Here is a 14,331-nt window from a genome sequence, read left to right as displayed (position 1 = left end):
TAGCATTCGCACCGCCGACCAGCGCGGCTGTACACTCTCCTCGTATTATAGATTGACACGCTTGATGAAGTGCGACAGCGGACCCGGAACATGCGCTATCAACACAAAATGCGGGGCCCGCCAACCAAAGTAGTGGCTCAGTTTACCAGCCATGAAACTTCGAAGTAGCCCAGTTGCCGAATATGCAGAAACTGGGTTACAATTGACATTGTGTTCATAGTCCACCGTGCAGGACGCAATGTAGCACCCGATATTCTGGTTAACATTGGGATGATGGAAGTACCCCGACTGTTGCACGGCTTGGTACGCGACTTGTAACAGCAGTCGTTGCTGAGGATCTTGGGACATTGCCTCCCGTGGCACCTTTTTGAAGAATTTATGGTCGAACGCGTCTATGTCCCGGACAAAGTTCCCAAACCAAGGTTTGATGGCACTCGGCCTCCATGGTGTCTCATAGTTCCGGTATCGCTCTATGGGCATTTTTTCATGCTGTGACTCCCCGGAACATAGTAACTTCCAGAACTCCTCCACATCATCCGCGCCCGCTACGCGACAGGCCATGCCAACTACAGCAATGTCGCTATCATAGGTCTGTGGTGTTTGGTGTAGAGGCGAAATCCGTGAGAGTGGGTTTAGATCGAGATCCGCAAAGTGCACAGTGCGTCCGCGTAGCTTACGCATATACGTAGGCGGGATGCACCGTTCTGGTCCAAATTCAATGATTAGTGATGAAGTATCTTCCAGGTGAGCTTGGTATACGCTGAAGAATGTGCCAAGCCATTGACACTGTTGTGCTAGGATTGACCGTAATACTAGCTCATGGAGAGGACCTCCACGAGGAGTGTCCATTGATATATCTGGCCGTATGGGAACAACTGATTGTGAGGAATCATGTAATTGCAAGGCTGGATCACTATCGCACATTCGGCTCAGTGCATGCACTATATCCTCATTGCCAGCCCAGTGGTATCTGCCATTGAATTCGACTTGCGTAGTATTGAATCCGGCTGATTGCAATGCCTCTTCTAGCTGCTTAATGGTCTGACGCGGTGTCATGATAGTGACCCGGTTGGTGTCGAAGCGTACCGTGACATACGACTACTCTGTCAACTGTGTTGGTCCTGTATCGTAGGTCAATGAACGTACCTCCGGGAATGCCTCCAAAATCAGTGGCAACCTTTTTTCGAGGTCCTCAGCTTTCCAGGCCGTTGCAAGCGAGGTATACTCCTCGTCCCTCTCCTGCGCATCACCAATAGCGCCCATTAGTGTTGCTAGCCTCAGGGCAACAGCGGCATATTTCGATAATTTCTCCTGGTTGCTAGCGGCAGAAACGACAGTAGCACTTAGGAACCCAATACAAAACCCCACGATCTCCACGACCGAGCTTTCCATCAATGGCTCATTGCCAAATATCGGGCCTTTAGGGTGCCTAAGGCCAAGATATTGCCAGTATTCCGTGAAATGGGCTATCATTAATAGTGGGGCAAGTTGGATATACGGCAACGGAAAGCTGTCTGTCGGCACCAGTCCTGTGCGGAACCATTCAGCTAAATCGCGGAGCTGCTGTGTCCCAGGAATGTTCTGCAATTTCTGGACATATGTAGTGGCTGCTGTGCGGTAGTATACTGGCAGCTCCGATAGAACATCTTGGACCCAGTGATGCTCTGGTGTACCCAGGACAGTGGCCCGGAGACGGTGGAAGTCGTCGATATTGAACGAGACACATTGACAACCGAAGATGAGGACAGTCTTACCACCAGGTGGTGGCTCCAGCTGGCTGGCCATATTAATTGAAATTGCCGTACGGATGGACCACGAAAGCAGAACAAAGAAATTAGGGCCGGGGTAGGAGACTATAAGAATGTCCAGATTAGGCCTGTTCGTTTCCTGCCATGGGTCAAGCTACCCTCTCACCCTGCTTCCAGATTAATATACTGGCTTGATATTTCTCCGAATAAGCCCTGGTCTATCCCAATTATATTAATATCACATTAGCGAAGGCATTGCCGGACGGAGTTTGTCGTCGGGTCATCTCCTCGGGGTGGCTGACTGATCCATTCCTAGTCTCGAACAAAGGACAGACACAAACAGTCTATGGGCCAGTGATAGACTCCCTACTGTCACATGGTGGCTGATCCCCGCCTTCATATTCCAGCTGATCTCTTTTCATATCCGTGAGTCCCGGGCGTTATTTGGAATCCTACTATGGATACCATTGGAGCAGCGCCAACAAGAGATATGCCCAACATGGTGGGACGCGGGCCTATTTCCCATAGATTCATTATACAAGATGGCATTTTTCCAGGGAAGATAAGGGCTATATAGAATGGAAGGACTGTTTCTACCAGGGGGAGCTTACGACCTATCCTCCCTCCCGACTCTCTATCATATGATCACTAGTAACACATAATCCAACCGCCCTTTGGTCCGCATGCAATGGATATGTCGATATGCCGGAGGTATGTTCCTGACCCCGGTAGGAGACACCAATCTCAATTCTAAACAGACATCCCAGGGCTCTGACTCGGATTCTTGACTCGGTCCAAATCCTGCAGGCAATCGAGCAGTTCCTGTAGCATGATATCGAAGGAGCCATCAAGATAAGCATGTGCTGTGAAGAACTCGGTACACATCATGATCGGAATCGGGGTCAATGGATGCACCTAAACTGTCAATATACATTTTGGAACTGGTTGCATCGGCAAAATACCTTGAAATACCCTAATTGGCCCTGTAGCTTCACCAGGTTGACCACTTCGTGTGCAGCCATCACGCAAAGGCGCTCGTACTCGAAGATACTCAGCAAATGCTCACTTGTCCTCCATGTTATCGCCTCCAGTACGCTATGTAGAAAAAGAACCAAAGTTTGCGCTACGATCCTCGCGAAAATAAGCATTGGGTCCACATGCGCTGAAGCCGAGAGCACCTGGATGCGATAGGTGACCATTTCATGCAACCATTGGTGCCGAGTCCACAGTCCATCGACCAAATCTCCATTAATTTGCTCCACAGTCGACGTTTGTCTGTGTGAGAGTGCTCGACCACATATTGTGGCTAGTATAATGCATTCACTAAAGGATGATTGGCCGTTGGAACTATCGCTGTTTGAATAGCCCATCATCACTTCCGGCAAAAACGGAGTTGCTGCAGGATGGCCAGCTTGAAAATCTTCTTCCGATGTTGGCAGTCGAGTTGCAATCTGCTTTTATTAGATCAGCGATACCCTTTCTGATTATGAGACATACCAGGTGTTCATTTAAGGTATATGGCAGCGCGTTGTGAAAGCTGATGAACCGATCCAAGGAATAGGCCATCCAAAAGGTTCGCCGCTGCTCCTCCAGCCCGGTCCAGTCTACTAAGCTCGGCTCATGCTCCCGAGCTATTGTTACGGGGTTATTAGGATCATCTATCTCGTATAGTCGCATACCCAGGACCAGGCGACAACATCTACCAGCACTCATCCACGCCTGCTGAGGTGACAGCTGCATATACTCGTAAACAGAAACCAGAACCCATGCTTGGGCTTGCTCAACTGCTAGGACCCCGCCAATGGGGCTTTGGAGGTCCATAGCATCCAACATCCGGCGCGTCTCCTGGTAAAGGGTGTCTCGGAGAGCTTGAAAATGAACCGACAAGGAAGCGGCTACCGTCCACATAGCATACTGTAGGCATACCTGAGCTTCACTCTTCTTGGACTGTCTCGCCCATACGTGATAGCGCCAACGCTGTAAGATAGGAGAAAAGGGATGCACACGATCAAAGTACAATTGATCTCTGTAAGAGTCAGTATGCGCCTTAGTAATGTGTCCAGCTTTTCATGTGATGCCTTACAGATCTGCGCGCATCAGATCGGAGACTAGTCCGCTTGGTCGCGTCTGAGGATCGGGGGACCGTGGCGACCCACCTCCTTGCTGATCGTCGGAACATATTTCGGGAATTTGTTCAGGCAGTGTAGCTATATCACGGAGAGGATCTTCTTCAGAGTCGCACTCAACCCCTGCGCCATCAAACAACCCGGCCATCTGTTGATTGATAGCCGGATGCTGGTCGGCCAGGCAACGTTCAAGGGCAGCTGGTCAATATGAGCACCGAGCTTCGTCGATGTCGAACAAGACTTACCGATTCGTGTTCGCAATGTCCGTAGCTGACCCTTTCGCGGTCCCCGTGGAAGTCTCGTGGTGCTTATCTTACATTCGATACCAGTCTCGAAGCACACTTGGCATTGTGGACGGCGACGGTCACAGCGGACCTTACGTCGACGACATTCCTCACAAGCAGAACCGGGTCGTTGGCGCGAGATGCTCTGGGTGGTCACCATGTTATATGCGGCAGGTATCAAGGATTATGCGCCCTTAAAGCTATGTCACTGGTGCTGTGGATCAATGCTTCGCTGAAGAACAGGCAAGTCCTCCCCGCAGTGGCTCGCCTTGCTGACAGGGGACTTTAAAATATGGAGATGAAGTGTAAGCCGTCTGGTGCACAGCGTTCCTCTGCGTACAATGGCTTGGGATAGATGCGCGGCTCAGCTTGTCGCGCGAGAATATAGGAACTTATGTTCCCCCCCATTACCCAATGCAAGATCTAGGCTCCATCGTCCCTCCGGTCTGACATTTAATAAAACCGTCGGCAATACAGCTCTCTGTTTTCATCTCGCTCTGTTTGGCACATGGATCTTGATCCAACCCAACATAAATCTGGATTGCAATTTTGCACACTGCCTGGTCTCATCTCAGTCGACATTGCAAAGCAACACCGCAGCTATGTTGCCCAATAATATCCTAATTAGCGCGGAACGGTGATACTACATCCCTAGTAGGTTGAAAAATAGACTAATCGAATGGGGGCACCGAATGGCTTACGCTATTTCGCCACGGGCCCCTGCTGGCTAACACATAATTTGCGTCTAGGCCTTGACAGGGGATGACATCGTCCAAGCCACTATAGAAGCCCAGTCGCTTATCCTCCGGCAAAGGACGCTGGTCAAGTGAGCTTTTAGCCCCTGTAAGTTAACAACCACGCTTTACGTGCTCCCTATGTGATTCGCAGAGACCGTTCATGGGTGTCATACGACGCGACTACAGATGCTGAATGCTAACACAAATACTATCCATTGACCTAATTTAGCTCCTCGGCATTAATGCAATCCCCACTCACCCATGCTAGGAACTTTACGATGGAGATGCCAGCTATTTGGGGGTTGAAAATCTAATCTATAGCTCGTCAAGGTGGCATGGACCCACGGCAAAACTCAGCAAGCGACCACAATTCTGTACTCTACGGTATCAAGTGTCGCTACGTGAACAGGATTCATACAATTACGCTGCAACGCTGTTCTAAAAGCTGGTTTATTCGTTTGATCAGCATTGGTAGTACGATTTCGTATCTGACTTCACTAAGGCTCCAGCACGGGCACAGGGGTAATTGGACGCCATTCGTCACGATTCACGTTGTCCCTAGACAAGCATCCGTTGTGCATTTCCCAAACCACAAGGCTAATATGAGTAGTTTTGACATTGAGGAACCTTATCAGCCGCTCTATTCCACATCACGGTGGAGCAATCTCTCAGAACATCAGGTGATACCTATTATGTACCAAGCTCGCACATTCTCGGTTGGACAAGTTTAGGTTGCCGCCATATGGGTAGCCCTTTATGCCTTTCGTTGGGTTTAGGTCGCTTCAATTGAGTAGCAGGCTCTGCTTGCCACCATGGCTCTACTCTCTGGTTTCCTTCCGGGCCGATTGTTGATCGGTCGTGCTTCTCAAGCCACCAAGCAAGTACTTTCGGTAACCGTACACGAATATCTCAGTAATAAGTGCGTGACTCTCTGTCATCCTGCTTGATCTTGCATGAGAGGATATTGAATGAACGTGTGTTACTCGTTATTATCGGCTGGCTAAGAGGACACGAGGTACGAAAGACATTCCAGGTTAGAGCGGGATATGTGTACGACTTGGCTGTCTCTTCAAGATCTAGACTCCACGGGCCTCTTCCACAAGCACGTCCCTCATGGCTGAACAGCACAAATATCTGTTCAAGTGTTCATGTGAAAGACACGGTTGTCTCACTCCGAGGGATCCTGGAGTAATGGGTAATTGCATTCTGCTTGATTGTCCCTTGATTCGGCAAGCGAATGCCAAGTTTTCAAGTGCGGCTGGCGATCAAACAAGCCACGAGCGACTATCAACAGTCCTCACATAGCGCCAGTGTACCAGGCTGCATTTAAACGGGTGGTCTGTTCCTTACATTGTGGCTGCAGGCTGAATGCTGAATTCGCATTTCGTGAAGACGAGTATAGCGCGCGAAATACGGCCCACCTCGCCCCAGGGTTTACAAATTGCCACGAACTTGTGCTCTTGACTAGGCATTCTAGACAAGACGTATAACAACTCGTATAAATGGGGATACCCTGCATTTGATGGGCTTCATAGTAAGCAACTTAGCTCCTCCTCCTAATCATGAATACAGCACTACGCTGATTATTCATCAGTTGAACCGGAGTTTTTGGCGGCTCGGGCTTTCTCGAATGTTAGAAAGTCTCTGTAGAACAGATCAAGAGATGAGTCGCTCTGATCCACCTTTATACTTTATATTCTTACAAAAATAAACAACTTTCCAGTGATGCCGGGGCTGGATTGCTCCGGGCGTCGTGGTACTTTTCATTTAGTCTGTTGGGCTTCTCCTGAGTTTACCTATCAAGTTTGATAGCCCAAACAATCTCTACGTCTGCTGTCCATCACAGTGAAAGCCAAAGTCACCAGAATGGCTATCTTCGAACACGTGGAGGATATTATCGGCCAACTGCCCGTTCTCAAAAGTTACAGCCATATGTTGATATGCTTCCCTGTCCAGGACGATAAGCACGAAGCTGCCATCCAGGATATCGAGCGCGCTGTTCGCCTCGTGATGAAGACATTTCCTTATCTCTCCGGAAAGGTGATTAATGAGGGCAGTTGTGCTGGAAGTTCCGGGACTTTCAAGGTCAAAAGCTGTGAAGAGTGGGAATGTGATGACCATATCTTCGTACGCGTCCAGGATCGCACCGCCGGATGTCCTTCCTATGACGAATTGTGCACTGCCCAAGGGCCGTCATCCATGTTACCAGGGAAACTGTTGAGTTCGCGAGTGGCGTTTCCAGAAACGTACCAAGACACAGAAGAAAGCCCGGCTCCTGTCTTGGACTTCCAGGCAAACATCATCCGCGGCGGTTTGTTACTGGACTTGGCCGCCCAACACAATATCATTGACGGGACGGGGCTTTTCCAAATCATGAACTTGTTGGCTACCGCTCTGCGTGGAGATCAATTCCCTCTTTTCCAACTCCACGAGGGAAACCGCGACCGTCGTTCTTTGATTCGATTACTTGGCCCAGATGAGCCCCTCCTCGACCATAGCGAGCTCAAACCGCCTGTCATTATGAAGGCGCATCCCCCGTCTGATGTACTGGCTCCTTACAAATGGCGATACTATCGCTTCCCGGTGGGCTCAGTGAACAAGATCAGAGATCTGGCAAATAGTAAGCCAGGAGATTTTACTTCATCTACAGAGTCCCTCTCTCTAAACGATGCCATCACTGCGTTCTGTTGGCAACGGATCACGGCCATCCGTCTAAAGAAGCTCGAAACCCCCACCGCGCTCTCAAAGCTCAGCCGCGCTGTTGACTTCCGCCGTATCATGAGACTCACACCGGCCTACCTAGGCCATATGGTCCGCGTCTGCAATACACGTCTCACTTTCGAAGAGATCGTCGAAAGCTCCCTCTCGCGGCTTGCTTCGGTCCTCCGTAAGGACATACAGGAAATCAGCAATGAATATGCCCTCCGTAGCTATGTCACATTCATCGCGAATGAGCCAGATAAATCGGATATTGCTTATGGCGGGTCCTTCAACCCGCAGACGGACTTTTCCTGTTCGTCTATTGCGCATGTCAAGGCTCCTGATTTCGGGCCGCTAGGGAAGCCTGGACTCATGAGGAGACCAACATTCCAACCATTGCCTTGTTCGTCGTATATTGCTCCGATGTTACATGGAGACGGTATGGAGGGCCTGTTCTGTTTGCACGAGAATGACATTGAGGCTCTGGCGGAGGATGCGATGTGGAAGGAATTTGTTGAGTATATTGGGTAGGCTTTGGGTATGCTGGCGTTTTGACAAGCCATGATGATTGTTTCTATTTATCTATCGAGTTTGACTGGGCTATTTATCACACTTTGCGCCTCTTCTTGGATACAAGACGTCATTCCATGCAGTTTGTTTGTATTCTTGGCATTCCTTACGTCAATCCATGAACCCTAATTGCATTCGATGTTCCGTGGAGATCCTCTACTGGCCCCCTTTAATACATTCGTTATATAGATGATTACTTCCCTCTCAGGCTATTCCATTGTAAAAGACTGTCTTTACTGGGCTTACGATAGTTTATCGTCTTGCAGGCTCACGACACATCCAAGGACCGACGCATTCAACTACCGTCAGAGCTGGAGCTTTGCAACATCCCATTGCGTATCATGCGAGTTAAGTATCGTCAAATGTGCAATTGACTAGCAAGGCAAAAAAGAAGAACAGAGACAAGCGAGAGCGAGATGTTGAACCCAACGCTATTATTGAGCCTTCTGAGTACGTTCCTCCTTGCCACTGCCGCCGTGGGTGGACGGCATCCGACGGAGGGAATCATCAATCTGGTCCGAAGGAGACTACCAGACCATGTCGATAAGTTCTTATTCTCCTTGGATGGTTCCTCATTGAACTTTACCACGGAAAGCCACCATCAAGACGTGTACACTGTGTCGACACGGGCTAATGGCTCAATTCATGTGGAAGGGAATTCTCGAAGCGCGCTTGCCGCAGGGTATCTCCAACTGAATCCCCCAATTTTACCATGAAGCGTCCTCCTAACGAACCCCACAGTCTCCATCGATACCTTAGTGAGATTGCGCATGTGGATATCTATTGGTTTGTTGGTAGTCGACTACATGCTGTGCCGACATCTCTTCCCAAACTCGACGTGCCGCTGACGGGCGAAAGTATTGTCACATGGCGGTACCATCTCAATCCAGGTAAAGATCTCTTTGACCAGGGCCCTTTCCGATTTAATTGTACTTAATATCACGGCTTATTACTCACATATGCACGGTGCAGTGACATTCTCATACACAACTGCCTTCTGGACGTGGGAAGACTGGGAACTAGAACTCGACTGGGCCGCCCTGAGAGGCGTAAATCTAATCCTCGCCTGGGTCGGATACGAGAAGGTTCTTCTCGACTCGCTCCGAGAGCTCGGAATGACTGACGAGGAGATACTACCATTCTTCAGCGGCCCAGCCTTCCAAGCATGGAACCGACTCGGAAACATCCAAGGCTCCTGGGGCGGCCACGACGTCAGCATAGCATGGCTCGAGGCGCAGTTCGATCTACAGAAGAAAATAGTCAACCGAATCGTGGAACTAGGCATGACGCCCGTACTCCCCGCTTTTCCTGGCTTTGTACCGCCCGCTATAAAACGTGTTCGACCGCATGCGACCGTGGTGAATGGGTCGCAGTGGTCGGGCTTCCCGACGAAGTTTACGGAAGTGTCCTTCTTGAGTCCGCTTGATGAGACCTTTGCCGAGTTGCAGAAGAGTGTAATCTCGACACAAATGCGTGCGTTTGGAAATGTCACGCATGTTTATGCGCTGGATCAGTTTAATGAGATTAATCCGGCTTCTGGGGAGCTAGGGTACCTTCGGAACTTGTCGCTGCATACCTGGCGGAGTTTGAAAGCAGCCAATCCGGCTGCTGTATGGATGATGCAGGGGTGGTTGTTCTATGATAAGAAGGACTTTTGGGATACCAGTCGAATCTCAGCCTACCTGAGCGGGGTGGAGAGGAATGATGATATGCTCCTTCTAGACCTATACTCAGAGTCGAAGCCGCAGTGGCAACGGACAAAGTCATATTTCGGAAAGCCATGGATCTGGTGCCAGTTACACGACTTTGGTGGAAATATGGGCTTGTACGGGCAAATTATGAACATCACGGCGGATCCTATCCAAGCGTTAAATCAGTCCCACTCGCTCGTGGGATTTGGGCTCACCATGGAAGGCCAGGAAGGGAATGAAGTTGTGTATGATCTACTGTTAGACCAGGCTTGGTCCGCGAAACCGATTGATACGCGAGCATATTTTCGAAACTGGGTCAGCAGTCGATATGCCGGAAACTTCTCAGTACCAAAGGAATTGTATACAGCGTGGGACCTGATGCGGAAGACAGTCTACAATAACACTAATCTCACGACATATTCGGTAACGAAGTCCATTTTTGAGCTTTCGCCGGATGTCGACGGCTTGGCTCACCGTGTTGGTCATTACCCTACTCCTACATCTATTAATTATGATCCAACTGTCTTAAATGAAGTGTGGTCTTTATTTATGAATGCCACGAAGAAAGAACCATCACTCTGGCTAAACCCTGCATATGAATATGATATGGTCGACATCACGCGCCAGCTAATGGGAAACGCTTTCGTCAAGCTCTATTCAGATGTTATAAGTTCATGGAAGTCGGGAACAGATAACAGGGCTGGGGACATCACCTCGCGAGGTCAAACGCTTATTGAGCTTCTATCGGCGATTGAGAAAGTCTTGTCCTGTAATGAGAGCTTCTCCCTTGCAAAGTGGATCTCGAGCGCCAGACACTGGGGACACACCACGACAGAAAAGGACTTCTTCGAGTATAATGCCCGGAATCAGATTACTCTATGGGGTCCTACCGGGGAGATCAGCGATTATGCGTCTAAGGCCTGGTCAGGTCTTATCTCCTCTTACTATAAGCCTCGATGGTCTATCTTCGTGGACTATCTTGCTGAGAGGGACCAGACGAGCTATAACAGCACCGAACTCCGGGAAAGATTAAGAAGGTTTGAGCTGTCATGGCAAGGCCAGAGCGCGCAGCCACGTATATCTTCGGCAAATTCCTCATGTAGGGGACTTGGAATAGTCCTTAGGGATGTGTCACAAAGTTGGCCGTCAATCTTTGGAGATCATGTTAGCGATCAAACTTAGCAAGCACTTTATCATCGGGTGTGGTCGTCCTACATGTCGTCTACTAGATGTCTGCTTACGCGCTTTCCGATCATCGAGCAACTCGGATGCCTCTATCATTGATTATGATACATGCGCATCTGTAGACGAAGGATTACAAGTAGTTACCACCGGAATGACAGGATGTACCATAATATAATGCGATATATCAGATCATACACCGCAGTCTTGTGTCACATTGAAATACTACATTATCGTAAGATTGAGTAGTCACTATCAGCATCTCCACTGATATGAGACACTGATCTCGTAAGTTTCACCTAGGAGTCAACGGCTACTTTGGGAAAGTATCGCAAATCGCCTTCCACCGTCATTCCAGGCAAGCTTCTACTCACTTCGTGATGACTAGAGGAGTTATTCTACCCCTGGAAATAGTTTTGCTCCTTTCTGAGAGGCTAGATCTTCCTACACAGTGGCATGAAGTTCCTGGAGCAACTATGTTCTACAGTATGTCCAATCGAGCACTAGGTAGGCTTTTCTTCTCTGCCCCTTTAGATCACTTGTAACATAATTGTCTGGGGGCTATAAAGTAACACCACGAAAGTCTCATGGAGGGGTCATCTTGGCCGTCATGGTCCTACTGGCCCCGAAAAGCCAAAAATAACTGGAGTCACTGTCGTCCTACTATGTGTAACCATAGTTTGGACTGCATATTCATGCAGAGGTACTTCCGTTATTGCCGTACGCCGTTTCACAAGTCGCACTCCACTACCCACCAATTCGGAGAAAAGATTTTCGACGCTCACCTTCTATGCTGGTTCCCGTCGCCTATGTATGGTCCTGGCGGAGATTATCGGGTGATCTACGCGGACGGACGGGAGGGCAGGCCCGGAAGGTTAAACCAGCCCGATTGCCCGGTTATGTCCTATTGGCTGTCGCATACCCCTGGTTGCACGTGTGCATGGGGCGTTTTGGTTTAGGTTATAGATCAGATAGCGGTATATTGCTATATGAGTGATTTACTTTTCGCTGCTCGAATTGAAGCGGGGCGAAGATGCCGGCAACCGAGGACCCGTCACTTCGGATGTCTGCGTGGTTTATACTTAGGTGGCGAGGTGAGGTTATGGATGGTCAGTGCGGGACAAATGGCAAGTTGTTTGGTGAGGTATGCTGCTCCTGGTGGATGCTGTGAGTGGCTGAGCAGGTCGTTCTGCTCTGGGCTTTGGCTGAGGTTGGACAGATTGTAACGTTCTTCAAATGAGGTGAAACTTCGCGCGAGACCGAACCGTGGTTGCCAATGACCAGATGATATACCGCCCAGTTTTCAATGTGGGTACACAATGTATGGCTGTATGGCCGACGCTCGATTGTTAGTCACGAGGTATAGAATAAACGACGACGGAGTTGATCATAATGCCAATTTCAGATCAAACATGAATAAGAGAGGCGGTTATATCGGACTCTCTCGTTAACCTGTAGTCCACCGCTTAAGCGTCCGACCTATTGCACCGTGAATTGGTTCAATACTCCGTAGATTTACGCCGAGACAATGGAACGATGCCCTCAATCACCAAGTCCCGTAGCGTAGAAGCCTGGCGCCCAGACTCCGTATGCTATTCGGGACATGAAATGTCCAGTTGCTTCAGTTAACCCGTCCAGAATGTAGAGCCCAATCCATACCAACATAGCATGCTGAATACCTCTTCTCTTCGTAAAGACTACAGCCCTTAAACCAGAAGAACAATCCATTAAGCAATATGCTCACCGGCATCCTATCGCGCCTCCGCCTAGCATGGTTCCTTCCGTTCCAAGGAAATCCATCCCCATCGACCAGCCGGGACCCCGAAATCCCACCCCTCGACATCGAAGACGAGCCCCTCGAAATAGCCATCATAGGCTGTGGCATTATCGGTGCAATCCTTGCACTAGGCCTCCTGGCCAAAAATATCAAGGTAACAGTCTACGAGCAAGCCCAGAGTCCCCGCGAGACCGGCGCAGGAATCGCCTTTACGGCCACGCCCGACGGTGCATGTCAATGATCGACCAACGTATTGTCGACTGCGTGGCCGCCGTGGCTACGACCAATGGGGACCCAAGCAATCCAAATAATAATATGCAGTTTGTGGATGGGTATACTCATGACCCGGATGGTCTGGATGATATGAGCTGGAAGAAGCTTTATGAGTTGGCGACAGGGCCGAAAGGGTTTGAGGGGTGTCATCGGGCGCATTTTCTGGAGGAGATTATGAAGCTTATTCCCGGGAGGTTGGTAGAGTTAGGGAAGAGGTTGGATTGGGTGGAGGATTATGGGGTGGGCCAGGTTTTGTTGAAGTTTTGCGATGGGAGTGTTGGGAGGGCGGATGCCGGTGAGTTTCCATTAGATCCAGACCTTGAAGCTTGGTGTTGATATAGGTCCAGTTATCGGATGCGATGGGATCAAGTCCCGTGTGCGCGAGCTCATCCTCGGCGAAGGGGATCCCGCCTCCTATCCGCATTATACACACAAGGTGGCCTATCGAGGGCTAGTCCCCATGGAAGAGGCGACCGCTCGACTGGGCCACTACCGCGCGCACAATCAGCATATGTATGGTGGTCCTAATGCGCATGTCCTTCATTTCCCTGTGGCCAAGCAGACGCTAATGAACGTGGTGGCCTTCGTCACGGACCCCAACGACTGGCCTCTTGACCGCAGCATGTCGCAGCTGGCGACGAAAGATGAAGTCGCTGGCGCCTTTGCGGTCTGGGGACCGACAGTGAGAGGCATCATCGATTTACTGCCCGTTGAGTTGGAGAAATGGGGTGTTTTCGACTCACTGGACTATCCTGCGCCGACTTACTCGCGCGGACGCGTGTGTATCGCTGGTGATGCGGCTCATGCGTCGTCGCCGCATCATGGTGCCGGTGCTGGGATCGGTATTGAGGATGCATTGGCATTGACTGTGCTATTAGACATGGTGCAGTCACGTATTAAGACTCCAGGCGGACGGAAGGCTGCGGCTCTTCAGGCCGCGTTTGCGGCGTTCAGTACGGTGCGTCGTGACCGATCTCAATGGTTGGTGCGAAGTAGTCGTGAGGCTTGTGAGATCTATGAGTGGAATGATCTGCGGTGCGGCTCCGATATGGATAAGGGGTATGCTGAGATCAAACGGCGATCTCATAAGATCTGGCATTTTGATATCGATGGTATGTTAAGACAATTAAAAGTAGAATATAGAAGACATTTTGGGGCGTGAGGCAACTCCAAGGATTGAGGAAATGAAATGGAAACTCTCGTTTCTCTTCGCGTCGCTAATTTTCTACTAAATGGTCGCATA

At 49.8% G+C, this 14,331-nt stretch overlaps 5 protein-coding genes across 5 annotated transcripts; 3 read left to right on the top strand and 2 right to left on the bottom strand.

Moving 5' to 3' along the window:
* Positions 1–45: 45 nt before the first annotated feature.
* On the bottom strand, positions 46–1,785 carry ABOM_007722 (putative polyketide synthase; the record flags this gene model as incomplete). The annotated part of the gene is made up of 2 exons (XM_022534851.1): positions 46–1,098; positions 1,147–1,785. The coding sequence occupies 2 exons, from the start codon at positions 1,783–1,785 to the stop codon at positions 46–48; spliced, it is 1,692 nt and encodes a 563-aa protein (XP_022387932.1).
* A 713-nt stretch (positions 1,786–2,498) lies between these two features.
* ABOM_007721 (fungal specific transcription factor domain-containing protein) lies at positions 2,499–4,318 on the bottom strand (the record flags this gene model as incomplete). The annotated part of the gene is made up of 5 exons (XM_022534850.1): positions 2,499–2,663; positions 2,711–3,199; positions 3,246–3,774; positions 3,832–4,072; positions 4,120–4,318. The coding sequence occupies 5 exons, from the start codon at positions 4,316–4,318 to the stop codon at positions 2,499–2,501; spliced, it is 1,623 nt and encodes a 540-aa protein (XP_022387933.1).
* Positions 4,319–6,761: 2,443 nt separating this feature from the next.
* On the top strand, positions 6,762–8,126 carry ABOM_007720 (transferase family protein; the record flags this gene model as incomplete). Its single annotated transcript, XM_022534849.1, has 1 exon — positions 6,762–8,126. The coding sequence occupies one exon, from the start codon at positions 6,762–6,764 to the stop codon at positions 8,124–8,126; it is 1,365 nt and encodes a 454-aa protein (XP_022387934.1).
* A 455-nt stretch (positions 8,127–8,581) lies between these two features.
* Positions 8,582–11,038, top strand: ABOM_007719 (alpha-N-acetylglucosaminidase; the record flags this gene model as incomplete). The annotated part of the gene is made up of 3 exons (XM_022534848.1): positions 8,582–8,847; positions 8,907–9,055; positions 9,138–11,038. The coding sequence occupies 3 exons, from the start codon at positions 8,582–8,584 to the stop codon at positions 11,036–11,038; spliced, it is 2,316 nt and encodes a 771-aa protein (XP_022387986.1).
* A 1,736-nt stretch (positions 11,039–12,774) lies between these two features.
* On the top strand, positions 12,775–14,199 carry ABOM_007718 (salicylate 1-monooxygenase SalA; the record flags this gene model as incomplete). Its single annotated transcript, XM_022534847.1, has 2 exons — positions 12,775–12,969; positions 13,399–14,199. Coding segments are annotated over 2 exons (996 nt in total), but the record flags the coding sequence as incomplete, so codon positions are not given.
* Positions 14,200–14,331: the final 132 nt, after the last annotated feature.

Source organism: Aspergillus bombycis, assembly GCF_001792695.1.
Source record: "Aspergillus bombycis strain NRRL26010 chromosome Unknown contig00058, whole genome shotgun sequence".
In the NCBI taxonomy this organism is placed as follows: domain Eukaryota; kingdom Fungi; phylum Ascomycota; class Eurotiomycetes; order Eurotiales; family Aspergillaceae; genus Aspergillus; species Aspergillus bombycis.
Note: the sequence above shows the minus strand (reverse complement) of the source record. Positions and strands in the feature narration are given on the sequence as shown.